Here is a 15,832-nt window from a genome sequence, read left to right on the forward strand (position 1 = left end):
GCCGCTAACACGACACTGTTTTAACAGAAAACTTCCACGCAAACTTCAAAAACGCGAACCCGTGAGAACGCAGATGGCGCGCACACAGGTACTAAGAGGCCACTCCACAGGTATGCGCGTTTGAATATATGTGCACAGGCATGTAGTCCTTCCCTAAAAAACCAACCCTCAATAAACTACTTGTCTGGCCTTAAAATTTATAATACAGAATTTTTATCGCTTTGTCGTAGCCATGCGAACCGGAACTATCCCGACAACGCTTTATCTGTACAGAGGTAAAGGGAGGGAGGCCTTCACAGGGAGGGACTAGTGACACTTCAGGACTGCGTTCCGGCTGACCTAATCTATGCAGCCTAACATTGAATTATAGAAGTCTATAATGTGTTATGTGTATGCTAGGTCAAAGAGATATGTTTTTAGTCTAGATTTGAACTGACAGAGTGTGTCTGCTTCCCGGAAAATGTTAGTTCCAAAGTTTTGGTGCTAAATAGGAAAAGGATCTACCACCTGCAGTCGATTTTGATATTCTAGGTATTATCAACTGGCCGGAATTTTGAGATCGCAATAGACGTGAAGGACGTGAAATGCGTTAAGAGCTCGCTCAAGTACTGCGGAGCTAAACCATTTAGTGCTTTGTAAGTAATCAGCAATATTTTAAAATGTATACAATGTTTAATAGGGAGCCAATGCAGTGTTGACAGAACCGGACTATGGTCATACTTCCTGGTTCTGGTAAGAACTCGAGCTGCTGCGTTTTGGACCAGCTATAATTTGTTTATTGAGCGTGCAGGGCAACCACAGATTGAATGGACAATAGGGGGCATTGGAGTCAGTAAGGTTGAGCAAGGCTTTTTCCAGATTCTAGGGGGAAAAAAACTAAAGTGAGATGAGTAACTTCATATTCGAATGACGTCTTCATATAATTCCTTCATATACATACCATGGAATTAGTTGATGTATCAAGTGATATACCTGCATGCCTGGTCTTGAAAATGGCATCTGAAATATGCAGACTTAAAATCTAACTCTCAGGTCCTGTCTATTAAAAAACAACACGCCTGATGTTTTTGCAAAAGGAAGAAGTTTAGAAACATTACTTTATCTGTCAAAGAATGATCATGAAACATGACAGGCTGTAAATCATTCAGCTGTCCAACATTTATACAATTAGGAGATATCACACAGAATACATGGAACTCAGCTTACATGTCAGAAACTTGAATCTTGTGAGGCTGTGTAAAAAGAAAGAGAAAGAAAAGGTGAGAGAGAGAATGAGTAACAGTGTGTCATGAAGTCAGAGCTTCTCTGTTACAAAGTCTGCAGGAGCTACTCATGATTCACAGGGGAAACAAGGTGTGGTAAACAGACTGATAAACGTAAGACTTTAAGAATGTGAGGGGAAGTAGTATTTCAAGCTGTGTGGGAGTGAATAAGACAAAGGGGGAGGGAACATAAAAAAAAAGGAGGTGTGGTTTTTTTATTCTGTTGTACTTGGTTCAAAGCATTTCTCTCACACTGCCTGCCTTATCAGAGGTCTAAGCTGGAGCTAAAGAAGCTGTCCTAAATATTTCACACGTATAACTGACAATAAGAGGAAGTTTGGATGGGAAGTCATCTGGAATCAAGTTGTGACAACGACATGTGACAGTTTTGTCACAGGACTCTAGAACTTCTACATAAACTCAAATAATAATTAGAGAAGTATTAGTCACAGACATATTTTTCAAAGCAAAGACACCAGAGTTGGTTATTAAGTACCTTTGGATCTCTGGTCGACCTGAGGAATTGTAGACCCTTCTTCCCTCAAGATCAAGCCTGGGCGAGTCTGTAAGTACTGGGAGCTTTAGTTTAAGCAACTGTTTCAACTGGCATGCTTTTCATTTGCTGCTTTCTTCAAAGATTATAATTTTTCTGGATGCAGATTTTACATTGCTAAGATTTTAGATTCATGGCTATTCAGTCCATGCATTCGTTCATTCAGAAACTTTGAGAGTGTTAAAAAATGGCTTGTCATACCATCAAAATATTAAACAACAGTGATTGCCAAATAACCCTTGTTAGGCTCATAACCACAACTAGCAGTGAGATCTGTCATCACTATCCTACAATACTATCATACAATGCCAGTTTCTGTCATACCATGACTATCTCTGTCCATACCTGTTTTTCAAGTGCCATGGACAACAATAAGAAAAAAGAAAAACTTAAATGCTTTGAGAGGATGTTGGAAAATCCCTGTTAATTTCTTCTAATATACATTTATCCTTCCTCTCACTCTGGTTATCTGACTTTTATATATAGGCATCTGGATATATATATATATATTTTAAATTTATCGTCGATTATTAAAACTGAAAGCTAAAAAAACAGTGTCAAGAACCTGTTCATCTTGTTTTAAATCACTACTTGTCTCATTAATTCCCATGTAAGCTTTTAACAGAACTTAGCCACTGTGTATATTATACAAAATCATCAAAATACAGTAATGTGCCATTACTTCTATGCTGACTTCCCTACATTTATACTTTGTAATTTGTTACTCCAAACAGAGATGAGTGCGAACGAACAAGTAGTGGTGAAGGTTGAAACTTTACTTGAACATCCTGAGCCGAGAGCTGACCCGCACGGCGTCACCAATCATGGTCTACACGACATCTGTAAGGACCCAGACCACCGGAAATTAGCCATATGCAGTATCATATGTGGCCTTTCCTGCTTTGGAATTATGTCCTTTATGTACTCTGTCAAGGTAATAATACAGTATTATTGAAATGTCATTGATGTACCGTTGTATTACAGCACAACATTGTAATAAGCATCACTTATCTCTATGCAAAATTGAACTTAAAACTATATTAGTAACCCACCCATGCAGTTTGAGAGAAAGATTAGAGTGTAGAAAAACACACAAGATGTGCAATGAAAATAAATGATTCAAATGGCTTTCTGGAACTTTGTAAGACAATCCTATTTCATTGTTAAGTTTCTGTAAAAAGACGCTTGGCTGAAATCTGTTGCCAAAGGCATAGATACTGTTGGCAAAGCAAAAACCATGAAACTTGAGAACTGTAGTCAGTGATGAAATACAATGCAAGTATCTAAAAAATACCTGGAAATCTGACACTTTCTTTCCTCATTTTTTTCAAGGCCCGAGAGACAAGAAAAAGACTTGAAGATTGTCAGGAAACACGGGAAAAGGTTGAGAAATACTCCAAAAAAGCTTGTAGATGGGGAATTGGGTCCATTGTGGCCTGGGTGGTTTTAATTCTCATCTTTCCATTACTGATTGGATTTCTGTCCTATATTGTAACCTTCATGGACTGACACAGCAGAAGCTTTTCTACAGATACATGAACTGTAAGAGTGTAGAAACAGAGTCTTACAGTTCACATTGGACTGTGCATCTTCTAGACCGTCCAAAGAATTTACCTGATAACAAGAAACTGGTCATTATTTAAATTTATTGTGGGTTTAGAATGGTGCTTGCCATTAGTCTGGATCAAAAGTCCAAAACTTGCTACCGGTATTTAAAACAGAATTCAACAGCTCAACCTTTGCTAAATATTTTAAATATGTATGCTTTTAGTAGCAATTAAATCAATGCCATTTTTGAATGCAGTTAAAAAAAAACGGTACAGAAACTTTCAGGAATTTGTTACATGCAGCAGATGGAGAGACACACACACACACACACACAATCCTGACCAAAACTACTTTTACATTTCAACAAGCTGTTTTTATTTAGGGTCTTAATGAAAATTGGAAACATTGAGACACTCACAGAGAGCATGGCAGTCAAATGTTGAGATATTGTGGTTACAACTTTCTGTTCTTGTAAATAAGTTATTTCAATATGTTGTGCTTTTGATGTTTTGTACATTGCATGTCTTGCAGGATTTGTAATAAAATGTGTAACAGTCAAAATACACCTGTTCTATACGAAACAACGGGGGGGTGGGGTGGGGGTATACAAAACACAGCTCAATTGTATTCTGTTAGAAATACAGAACCCAGACATCTATACATATCAAACAATTTTACACACAAACCATTCAACATGTTCAAACACCATAAGCAGTATTATAAGTCACTACATCAAAGAGGAACAAAAGTGTAAATTAAGTGAATGGACCATATTCAGAGTACCTGAGTAAAAGCATAGAATGCATTGAACCCTTTAAATCCTTTATGCTCAAAAAGTATAATTTAAAACTGAACAATGCAAACTTTTGTCCTGCTGGTAACTCACTGTATTCAATGCTGCCGCTATAACTTTATAAAAGCCTTTGTGCTGTCTCCTTTATAACAAAACACACACAGGCCATACTGAGAGTGTATTAATAAGGCATTCAACTGAACCAATGAAGTTTAAATGTTTTAAATGTGGAAGATACGGAGAGAGGAATTGTTTATGAGTGATCTGGCGACTCTTACTGTGAAACACTTTTTGATACAGAGATGTGCCAAACAGGAATATTATATATATATATATGCCACAGATTAATGTAAACAAGTGCTCTTCCTTTGAACATTTACAAAAGGACAAAACAAAGCACAGTAACTCCTTGAAGGGTGTTTCTTGTTTATCAGACCAATTTACAAAATACCTAGCAAAATATATAAAGAATGTGATGTATTTGTAAGATCTTTACAGTACACTAGTGATCAAAAACAGATTTTACAGCTTTGTTGTTGCTTTAATGAATTTACAGTAAATTTCTACACGCAAAGCTCATTGTTTGGTACAGATCAAACAAGACCTCTGCTTCAGCCCGCTATCTGCTGAAGTGCCATCCAGGTGTCCAGCTCCTCAAGCTTAGAGCAAAGGAGTGACTCCAGTTCATGCAAGGCAAGGCCATCCTGCACTTTGGAAGAGCCCCCGACACCTCGTCTGGTTCTAGAGATCCCAGAGTTCCCTCCTGCCTTCCTCTGGGCTCCACCCCCCGCCATTACACCCACCAGAGGTTTCTTGGGCTTCCTGGTAACACCCAGTTCAGGGAATTCGAAAAAGCGCTTCACCTTTTTTTGTCCCACGACAGCCTGAGAGCCATCTCGCCGGTTAAGAGGCACCTCAAATATGGTTTCCAAACGTCTGAAAAAGTTTGCAATCGTAGCTTAATTGACCAGATGTTAAAAGGGAAAGAATAAAATCTCAAAACGTAACTGCATGCTCTCAAAGTAAATTCAAGTCCTAATATGCTACATAAAATTATTTTACTTAGCCATTCGTATTTAAGGCTGTAGATGATTGACATTAAGTAAGTGGTTGTCAAAATGTGATATGAAATACAACTATGGAAAAATAAAAAATAATGCACTAGACCGGGGATTCCCAAACCTGCGTTTGACAGCTGAACCCCTTTAATTTAAAATATTTACTTGAAGTAACCCCTGAGGTTTTTATTCAGTTTAACAACACATTCACATGTTCTTGGTTATAAATTACATGCAGATAAATAATTAAAATATTGGGGGGAAAACGTTTTTTTTTTGTTTTTATTTGTATTTTAAAATAGTTTTAATTTTATGTTTTTATGATTTAATAGCTTTTTTAAACAGCTTTTCATTAAGACACAGTTTCAGTGCAGTTCCTCCAGGGGTTCATGAACCACAGTTTGGGAAAACCTGCACTAGCCTATGTTCTTTGGCAGTGAAAGAACACTTTGAGCTAAAAGGTACTAAAATGGGGCTATTCTGTCTACCCTCCTGCGAGTCTGCAAGTACTAGAAATCCTGAAAATGAGTAGACAAATAAATAAATGATAATAAAAATCAATAAATACAACCAGTCTGAGGGGTGTTTTCACATAAAAATGATTTCAAAACATATTTAGTTTTCATGGTTTTGAAATGGACTCTTGCCATACACACTGTAATTGCATAGTGTTAATGTTCTTAAGGTTGCAGTCAAAGAGGTCTGTGCAATTATTGATAAATACAGGTGGTTTTTGGATGGTCTGATTTAATCAGATGTGGTGCCTGGCCAGAAAACTTTGAGAACCTACTAAGTGGATAAATGAGTTATTAAAGGAGAACTTCGGCGCAAAATGAACCTTTGGTCTAATTACACATTGTTACCTAGTCAACCGTTATCTGAGATTTGTTTTCATGATTATCGAATGTAAATAGTTTTATCTCTAAAAACAGTTTAGCCTATAAAGCTAGTATAACGCTAGTATATAGGGCATAGTGTAATGACAAATAAAAATCGCTTGTTAATACCACTAACAAGGCTCAAAATAGCCCCACACTAGCACGGTAGCATAATGAGGGTCCCTACCTTCAAACCGAAGCATTGAGAACTTTGTCAGTGTCCAGACAGTTTAATGAGAAGATATTTTAAACATACAGTCAACTTCGCGTATACAGGCAGAAGCCATCTTTGAAATACAGTCTTTACCAGTCGATCTACGAACGCCGATCCAAGTGCGCTGGTGAGAATGTGAACGAGCTATAAGTTGTGATAAGGTGAGCGCGAACAGCAGGCTTGGATCGGCGTTCGTAGATCGACTGGTAAAGGCTGTATTTCAAAGATGGCTTCTGCCTGTATACGCAAAGTTGACTGTATGTTTAAAATATCTTCTTATTAAACTGTCTGGACACTGACAAAGTTCTCAATGCTTCGGTTTGAAGGTAGGGACCCTCATTATGCTACCGTGCTAGTGTGGGGCTATTTTGAGCCTTGTTAGTGGTATTAACAAGCGATTTTTATTTGTCATTACACTATGCCCAATATACTAGCGTTATACTAGCTTTATAGGCTAAACTGTTTTTAGAGATAAAACTATTTACATTCGATAATCATGAAAACAAATCTCAGATAACGGTTGACTAGGTAACAATGTGTAATTAGACCAAAGGTTCATTTTGCGCCGGAGTTCTCCTTTAAGCTCAACTACCCAGAAAATAAAACACATTGGTAAAACGTCTCACCCATCAGGAGGTTTGCTGAAGTTTTTGTTGGTATAGATTTCCTCCAAGCTAAAATCCTTCTTCTTTATTCTGTAAAACACAAAAAGAAATGCGTCTTTGCTGTGATGAGGTAAATGTAAACACACATTAGCTTCAGCTAGGAAGAAAGAGAAAAGATAAATATGACCAAGTCCATGACCTTCTCTATGCATATACACACCTGATGACCTTCGGAAGGCCCATTGGGGTGAGATTATTCTGGGGCTTTGGAATCTTTTTACGGATACGAATAGAGGACACCTTTCCTCCTTGACCATCCTTTATGTCTGTCTGTTTACACAGAAAGTGAAGAAATGATTAAGAATGATGATACATTTTTAAACCAAAAACCAAAGTTAAGAGAAAACAAAACTCACACCTTGATTTCAGAATCTGATAATGCTTTCTCCTCTGAGATGGCTGCAGAGAGTTTAAGGTCAAAGTTGGATCTCTCTTCTTCATTTATTGCCTCCTCACACTCCATCTGAAGCACTCCATGGTCTCCCTCCAAAGAACTTTGAGGGAAGAAAAAGTTGGATTTTAACTACTGACATGCATTTTTTTTAAAGGTCTTGCTTCTTAAAGGAGAACTCCGGCGCAAGATGAACCTTTGGTCTAATAAAACATTGGTACCTAGTCAACCGTTCTCTGAGATTTGTTTTCATGATAATCGAAAGTAAAGAGTTTTATCTCTAAAAACTGTTTAGCGTATAACGCTAGTAATGGGGGCATCTATTAAGTAAAAAGAAATCGCTAGTTTATACCACTAACAAGGCTCAAAATAGCCCCACACTAACACAGTAACATAATGAGGGTCCCTACATGCAAAACGAAGCATTGAGAACTTTGTAAGTGTACAGACCGTTTAATAAGAAGATATTTTATGAAGACAGTCCACTTCGTGTATACAGACAGGAACCATCTTTGAAAAACAGTCTCGACTAATCAAACCACGAACGACGTGCTAAGTGAGCTGAACGGTATGAAGTTCAGTGAACTTCTGAACTGTATGAATGGCGTTCGTGATTTGATTAGTCGAGACTTTGGAAAACAGATGGCTCCTGTCTGTTTGCACGAAGTGGACTGTCTTCATAAAATATCTTCTTATTAACCGGTCTGTACACTTACAAAGTTCTCAATGCTTCGTTTTGCATGTAGGGACCCTCATTATGTTACTGTGTTAGTGTGGGGCTATTTTGAGCCTTGTTAGTGGTATAAACTAGCGATTTCTTTTTACTTAATAGATGCCCCCATTACTAGCGTTATACGCTAAACAGTTTTTAGAGATAAAACTCTTTACATTCGATTATCATGAAAACAAATCTCAGAGAACGGTTGACTAGGTACCAATGTTTTATTAGACCAAAGGTTCATTTTGCGCCGGAGTTCTCCTTTAAGGGGAAAATGTCTGAGATCATCAATAACGGTGCTCCGATCAGGATTGTTGGGGCCGATCACTGGAAGCAGTATTGGCCGATACCGATCATTGATCATGGGGTCTTATTTGAAGTCTTTTTACCATGAAGCATTATTTATAGAACACTAATACATTACTACATTCAGCAAGGATGCATTAAATTGATCAAAAGTGACAGTAAAGACTTTTATAATGTTAACTGTATAATGTTTTGTACTCATTTTTTAACCTTTTAAATTTTGTATTAATCAAAGAATTTAGAAATAAATGTATCACTGTTTCCACAAAAATATTAAGCATCACATCTGTTTTCAACACAAGAAATGTTTCTTGAGCAGCAAATCAGCATATTATAATGATTTCTGAAGAATGATGCAGAAAATTCAGCTTTACATCAGAGCAATACATTTCATTTTATAATATATTAAAATAGAAAACAGTTATTTTAAATTGTAATAATATTTCACAATAGTACTATTCTTACTGTATTTTTGATCAAATAAATGCAGCCTTGGTGAGCATGAAAGACTTCTTTCAAAAACAAAAAAACATTGATTTCAAAGTTTTGAACGGTATTGTAAATATTTTTAAAAGAGAGGCTTACACAAAGATAGGCTTTTGAGGAAAAAGAGCCTACAATGTTTAATGCCAGATTGATGTATAACCCAGGGATTTGTTAATTATTAATATTTATTGTCATTTCATTAGTTATATTTTATTCACCAATTTATTATAATATCTAAATATGCAATATTCAGTTTTTTTATTTACAATTATTTACATTTCCTGACTCTTTAATTTGTTGGACACTGATAATATAAGTTTTTCTGGTGCAGTGTTACAATGTCTGCTTATTTTATTGTGGTTTTTGGGAGGCTAATTTTCCCTTATACAGTTTCCCAAATGGTGTACTTTCTAGAAAAGTTCAGAATTGAGTGGAGTATGTATTCCGACTGAATAGCTGCTACTGTTAATGTCGATTGGTCAAGAGTTATTAAAGATGTAGTAATAAAGATGTATGAATTGTACCTCACCATGAAATCAGCATTATTGCTACTTTATCCACGCCAGACAGAGATTGAGATGGCACCGCCGCAAGCATGTCATAAATGACATACCTCTCACGGCAGGCACGTGTCTTTTTGCGACGTTAGCATGAGATCGGTTTATGAGATCGGCAAATTGAGAGATCGCCGATTAAGTCACAAGCAGCAATTATCGGCCAATAGCACTTTTAATATGATCGGAGCACCACTAATTATCAACATGCTACATTACATAATAATGTACATGCATAATAATGGGTAATAAAAAGCGAGTATACTCGGATAGCGTGGATGGGAATCTGATAAATTACCTGCAGAGTGATGACACAGAGGCAGAAGGTGTCTCAGGGCTGGGAGTGACAACAGAGGAGAGGCCGGTTAAAGCATGACAGGAAGTGTGGGTGGTAAAGGGGGAACTGAAGGAGGGCGATGATGATGCAACAAAACTGGAGGCAGCTGAAATGCTGCCAGTGCTGGCATCACTATCATGACTACGCCCTTGGCTTGAGCTTTTAGACAAGAACGCTAAAGGACTGGACAAAAAACACGAGACAAGGGCTGTGAGAGAAGTGGAAGGAGAATAAGGGGAAGAGGGGCACAAAGGGCCACCCCGACTAGCAGGGTACACCTCTTTACGAAGACACAAAGGGGCAATTTCTCGCTCAATCTCCACACTGCAGACAGTGTGTCGGCGAGTGCGCTTGGACGGAGAGTGATAGTGGATGGGAAGTTGAGTGGGTGAGCTCTTTCTGCTGGGTGAGGTAGTGCTGTTGTCATGCGTGTGGGACCAGGGTAAATGACAGTCACTGGATACTAGGGACGGGATTTCAGGGCAGGAGTAGCTGCGCAGGAGGCGGTTGGAGCCGCTACCTGACAACGACACTACTGGAACGGCTTCTGCTTCATCCTTGCTTCCTTTTCTTTTTGCAACGGAAACATCTTTTCTTCTTGGTTGTTTTACATTCTTCATGGGTCTGCTTAGTTTTCTTTCTAAATGCACTGGATCTGTTGAATCCGGTGACAAACGTTCCTTTATTTCTTCTCTTGATGCAAGACCAGAAAGAGATGTCACCTGCTCCTCAGACACAGTAATAGACTGTTGGCGGTGCACTAATGTTATTTTTGAAGGTTTACTTCTTGGTCCTGCTGGATCAACCACTGAAGTCACCCTGTAGTCCTCAAACTTATGCTTGGGTGGACGAAGGTTTCTCTTCTGCAAAGCATCACCTGAACCTTTAGGATGCCGTCTTGTTTTTCGAGCTTCAATGGTCTGCTCAGGCTCTTGTGGCTGCGTAGGGTGCTGAAATCCTGGAGATTCTGATTGACCATTCATGATATTTATATCATTGCTGTGCACACACTTGTTAATTGAGAAATTTTGTGTGCAGTTTTGAGAGGATGTTGCATCAGTGGAATCACCTTCATTGCTAGGGGTCAGTAAGGTCCTACGTTTTACATTTTTTCTCAACCGACTTCTCATCGTCTTGTCCTGTCCCATTTCTTCTGAGGTCTCTACAGAATTTCTCATCTCAACATCTGCTGCATTACTACTACAGATGGGTAGATCTAAATCTAGGTGCGTGTGGATCATAGAAACCCCTTTCTTCTTTTTCCTAACCTCAATATAGGTTTCATCCTCCTGGTTTATTTCCAGAGTGATGCCATTGTCTTTTAATTTTTTATTCCTCACACATCTTCCTTTTTTAGCATTCGGCGTGTCACATTTCTTCCTTGCCTGCAAGTCTTTCTTTGACCGAGGAGCTTCTCTGCTTCTCTTTGCCCTCACTTCCCCAACAGTAGTGCTCATTGGAGGGTCTGATACTTTAGCTGAGTGGTGCGTCCGCTCCATAACGTTTCCAGACTGTGATTCCTTTATACCCACATCCAAAGGCTTTGATCCTGTCACAAAAGTGGCCAATTCACTGGAGGTGGGCTCGGCCGTCCATGACAGATGTATCTTTCTAGGGCTTTTCCTGGTGGCCACCCGTGTATAGGATTCTTTGTTGCCAAACGAACCACCTATGCTTGTGTCTTTATCTATCAAGTCAAAATAAGAGGAAGTGCTAAAAAAGGAGGCTCCAGGATCAGGCTTGTTTAAGCAAGTTTTGTTTGTGCTCTTGTTTGACTCTGGGTTCAACAAGTTTGATCCCTCTTCTAAAAAGCAGGACTTACGACTATGTCCACAGGCTGTGTCACTGCTAGGGGTCTGACTCTCACCTGACAGCCGATGCAGAACAACAACGGCATCCGCTGGAACATTTGCTTGACTAGACACATGCATGGCACTTGCAGAATTTAAAGGTTTGTCTGTGGACAGATTTGGTCTAGACCAGAAGAAAGGACTCCATGCTTTACAAGGACTGGCAACACGAGTCACATCCTGAAGGACGGCTTGTTGTGACTGGCTTGAAGGACAGTCTATCTGATTTTCTTCATTTGGTGCACCCTCGTTGTGCATTTGAATATGATCCAATACTGGTTTGTGGTTGTTACTTGTTGAAATTGTACAAAAATTCAGTCTCTGTGCAACTCTGTGGCGTTTTGGAGCAGTGTGGCACTGCAGTTTTTCAGAAGAAGGCCGTTTTGGAAACAATCCATTTCTACATTTATCTTCATCTGTCTCGCCCTCCTCTGTCCGGGTTGAATTTTCAACATTTGACTCAGTTATTAATGGTTCATGCTGTTCAGGATGTACGATTGAGGACAAAGAGTCACTGGGCTTAAAAAGCCGAACAGGGCTCATGACGATCTCAGTGAAGCTGGCCATCTTGGATTTGAATGACTGTAGAAGCGGACCTATCTCCCATCGTTTTATTGGTGAAGGGCTCTCTGGGGAATCCCTCTCCATTGGCTTCCGGTCATGGCTTTGATCCTTTACAGGGCAGCCATCTCCTAACTGTGAGATCACACAGGGTGATGCCGGTTTGTGGCTTTCATCTCTAAAATAAAGAGACAAAAGACATATTTAAAAGATGTTTGCTGGCTAAGGGTTACAGATCCATATTGTCCTTCTGACCCAGTAACACTCACTCTGAATATTGCTCCTCCATCTCAGCTTCAACTCCGGTGCTTGTCTAAAAACAAGAACAAAATAAAAGGAGGTTAGGATAAAAAAGACAAAGGAATTAAGAATGTAACACACTGTAAAGATACTGTCTTACAGTAACTGATCAATCACATGACATGCAGAGAGTCACTGGAGCGGAGTTGCTGCTATAGGAAGTGTAGTTATTCACCAAGAATTTAACTATTAAACATTTTTCTTCAAATAAAGTTGGGGGGAAAACAAAAGCAAACATCTCTGAGCTCATGGTTGATCAGTATGGCGAAAATGAACGGAAGTTTTACTTCCATCACCACCAGACTGTTGCACACAATATGAACAATAACAACAGCAGCCAATAGCATCTGACAATTAACTGACTTTAATTAAATGTGAATTTAGATTACTAAACTTACATTGCTCATATCTGGGTTTACTTTTTACTTTTGCGTAATTTTAAACTAATTTAGTTGTTACAGGTTCTTAGACAGACAACATAAATGACAAGCAGATAACCATGTAGAGAACAAGCATAACTGAAGTCATGCGATTCACAGAACCAGTGCGTTGACAGTGGCAGAACTAAATGACTCATTAGTGCAAAACCTAAACAATGGCCCTTTTGGCTTCACACCTCACTATCTACACTTTTCTTCCATTGTGATTTGTTTTTCACTGAATGGCTCTCAAAGGTGTGCCACTGTCAGTTCCATTGTGTCTGTCTTACCTCCTTGAAACCTTAGCGACTCTTACAACAGTAACAAATCATGAGTATGATGAGTAATGCCTCGGATGGTTTTGTAAACTGTATGCTGTGAGCAACCTATTCTTGACTACATCTCTATTACTTGTATCAGCTTGTGTGAATTCATTAAGTTGTAACTTATGTCTGGAAGTCGTCAGGAAGAAGCTGCCAGCTAATTACATTGCAATGAAAAAGGAGAAATGTGAAAGTTGAGGGATGACAAACACAACGTTTATTTCACCTCTCGCATGATGGGGATGAGCTCAAGTGTTGAGGTTGTGATGACTGAGCCTCATCTTTGAGTCTCTTTCTTGGTCCCACGGTGCAGTCTACTTTTTCTGTTTGCCAACCTTATTCCCAAATCATCACAACTGTGGAACAAGCATGTCACTGGTTGGTTAGCTAGTTTCACTCTTATTTTAGTTAACACTGGTGCTTTTATCAAGTTATTATTAAGCACTCATTCAATACATAAACACAATTTATGGTCTTTAGAATTCACTAAGGATGAACAAAATGATAAAAAAAAATGATGAACAAACCTAGGCTTGTAGTATGAAATTTTAAAACATTTTAAAGTCAGCATGAAAAGGAAGTTGCAAAAGTTGTGACGTATACGTGAAACAGCTTCTCAAACAAGAAAAAAATGTAGGGCAAGACTTGATTTGTCCATCGGGAATTGATTGGATCGCTGGATAGTTGTTTGCAATTGCTGTGATGTCATGTGAGTAACAGGTTGCCCAGCCCTCATGCCAGTAACACGTCATCAGAGAAAAGATGTCATAGCAAGAGGGAGGGGAAGTTACTTTGATTACAGATTACGAGGGCACATTCAAAATATTTATATAATTTTTTTTAAATGTATATTAATAATAAACATAGCAATATGCCATACAAAAACAAGAATTGTCCATTTTGATTTCATGCCGACTTTAATAAATTGTATTCAGTAGCCTAATAGTCACTTCAACCGAAGTCCCAAGTAGGACAGACAACAAAAACAAAAACACTAAAAGATTTCTCAAAATATCTTCATTTATGAAAGTCATGCAGATTTGGAACAATATGAGGGCGAGTAAATTATGACAAACTTTTGAACTATTCCTTAAAATCCACACTGTGTGTGGTGTTGTGTACACATTTATATTTCATTTTAATCAGTAAAGCTTAAAATAAAAACAAAGGACAAGTCACAATAAGAATAAAACGTTTCTTTTAAAGCTTTTAGCATAATTATGGTAACCAGGGTTATTATAGTTAACCAAAACGCTAACTGAAATAAAAATATTTAAAAAAGACTTAAGCTTGTGGCCAGGGTCACTTTTCTCATTTTCATCACAGTAATGTCTAAAAGAACAAATCAACTCAAACCAACAAACACAACAAGCGCGTAGCAACAATTCAATAAAAAGAAAAGCTATTGGCATCCACTTAAAAATAAATAAAGATATAACGTTAATGAAGATAAAAGCAGAAACTCCTCAGTTAGTTATCATCACATACTGATGATGTGTACGGTGAGAATATAATATTGTCTGTATTTGATTAAACAGTTCTGTTGTCCGGTAAACGTGTTTACTAATGCTTGCGCGACATTTTCATAAAAAATAAATACATAATTCATTAACTTGCAAACTACACATCATAACGGGGAGTTTATTAGGAGTCTCCCCAGCGTTCGGTACAATTTGGTCCCCAATATTTTGTTCGGAGAGCAAAGTTAATATGCATTTAGAAATATTATTAGACAAATTATAATATTTTCTCTTTATGTAATATTTAGATGTGCCTGTGCAGCTAAACTACTCGACATTCAGCACAATTGCACCGAGAAAAGATCAAATAACAGCAGTTTCACATCGGAGACATATTCACTTCAGCAGAATAAAATATAACGTTACAATAACTGCAGTCAAACAGATTCCCACATAAAATCTCAAAACATAACTATATGAATTCCTCATTGGTTACGGTCATGAGTTAAGTTGCTCAGCAGCGGCTTTATTAATAATATTAGTTTTCAGACACTGGTGTGTTTTTTGTGTACGTCGTCGACGTATATTGCGGCTAACTGAGCTATGCTGCTATCTACGCATAAACCAGTCAAATACAGTGCATTAAAATAGTATTTTACCAGCTCGTACTTTAAAAACCGGAGTGAATTATGTAAATAAACTGGACACTAACCTAAAATCGTTTGAGGGCAAACGTGCTGTGAAAACATCTCCTTTAGGCGTTGTTTCGAAAACACCGATGTTTGTGTGACATTTCCACGCCGGACGGCGCCCGAGTTTCACCACTGCGCTTCACGGTTCAGACCTATCATTCGATGCGAGAGTGTTCCCGGTCAGTCAATGAGCCAATCAGAATCTTGCATAGTAAAACATGTCCCGCCCCTCGGGTAGACTCTAAAATCGCGGCCAATTAAAAATGTGTAACATCAACGTATTGGCCAATTAGGTTTCAGGAGGGAGAAATGCAACCAATAGCGATGCCATAAACAGTCGTCTTTGTTCCGATGTAAACTTAAAAGCTCTCGTTGGTTTATGTACCGCGGTTTGTATATTGAATCTCGTCCGTTGCAAAATAGCAGCGCCTTGTAAAAAAAAAATTGGACATTGAAAATCCAAT

General features: G+C 38.3%; 1 protein-coding gene and 1 long non-coding RNA gene across 3 annotated transcripts; one reads left to right on the plus strand and one right to left on the minus strand.

Annotated features, from left to right (window-relative positions):
• Positions 1-1,291: 1,291 nt before the first annotated feature.
• On the plus strand, positions 1,292-3,924 carry LOC130088458 (uncharacterized). Its single transcript, XR_008807470.1, has 3 exons — positions 1,292-1,827; positions 2,550-2,749; positions 3,148-3,924. It is a non-coding gene; the product is annotated as an uncharacterized LOC130088458 (long non-coding RNA).
• Positions 3,925-4,570: 646 nt separating this feature from the next.
• prr14 (proline rich 14) lies at positions 4,571-15,511 on the minus strand. Of its 2 annotated transcripts, none has more exons than XM_056255202.1 (8): positions 15,389-15,511; positions 13,429-13,572; positions 12,444-12,487; positions 9,725-12,352; positions 7,330-7,465; positions 7,132-7,241; positions 6,933-7,001; positions 4,571-5,092 (listed from the first exon to the last, which is right to left on the minus strand). In XM_056255202.1, exons 3-8 carry the CDS (start codon positions 12,461-12,463, stop codon positions 4,768-4,770), a joined length of 3,288 nt encoding a protein of 1,095 aa, XP_056111177.1. In that variant the 5' UTR covers positions 12,464-12,487; positions 13,429-13,572; positions 15,389-15,511; the 3' UTR covers positions 4,571-4,767. The 2 variants fall into 2 exon arrangements, with proteins under 2 accessions (XP_056111177.1, XP_056111179.1); XM_056255204.1 differs by lacking the exon at positions 4,571-5,092 and adding an exon at positions 5,841-6,034 and having other exon boundaries at positions 6,896-7,001.
• Positions 15,512-15,832: the final 321 nt, after the last annotated feature.

The sequence above is a fragment of the Rhinichthys klamathensis genome, unplaced genomic scaffold, assembly GCF_029890125.1.
Source record: "Rhinichthys klamathensis goyatoka isolate OS25496 unplaced genomic scaffold, OSU_Roscu_1.1 h1tg000119l_1, whole genome shotgun sequence".
NCBI classification, from domain to species: domain Eukaryota; kingdom Metazoa; phylum Chordata; class Actinopteri; order Cypriniformes; family Leuciscidae; genus Rhinichthys; species Rhinichthys klamathensis.

Bases quoted from the DNA above. Each gene is read 5' to 3' on its own strand.
- prr14 (XM_056255202.1), bottom strand. From the start codon at position 12,463: ATGGAGGAGCAATATTCAGA. The intron at 12,353-12,443 runs GTGAGTGTTACT...TCTTTATTTTAG, and splicing joins ATGGAGGAGCAATATTCAGA to AGATGAAAGCCACAAACCGG. The intron at 7,466-9,724 runs GTAATTTATCAG...CTTCCCTCAAAG, and splicing joins TCTGTGTCATCACTCTGCAG to TTCTTTGGAGGGAGACCATG.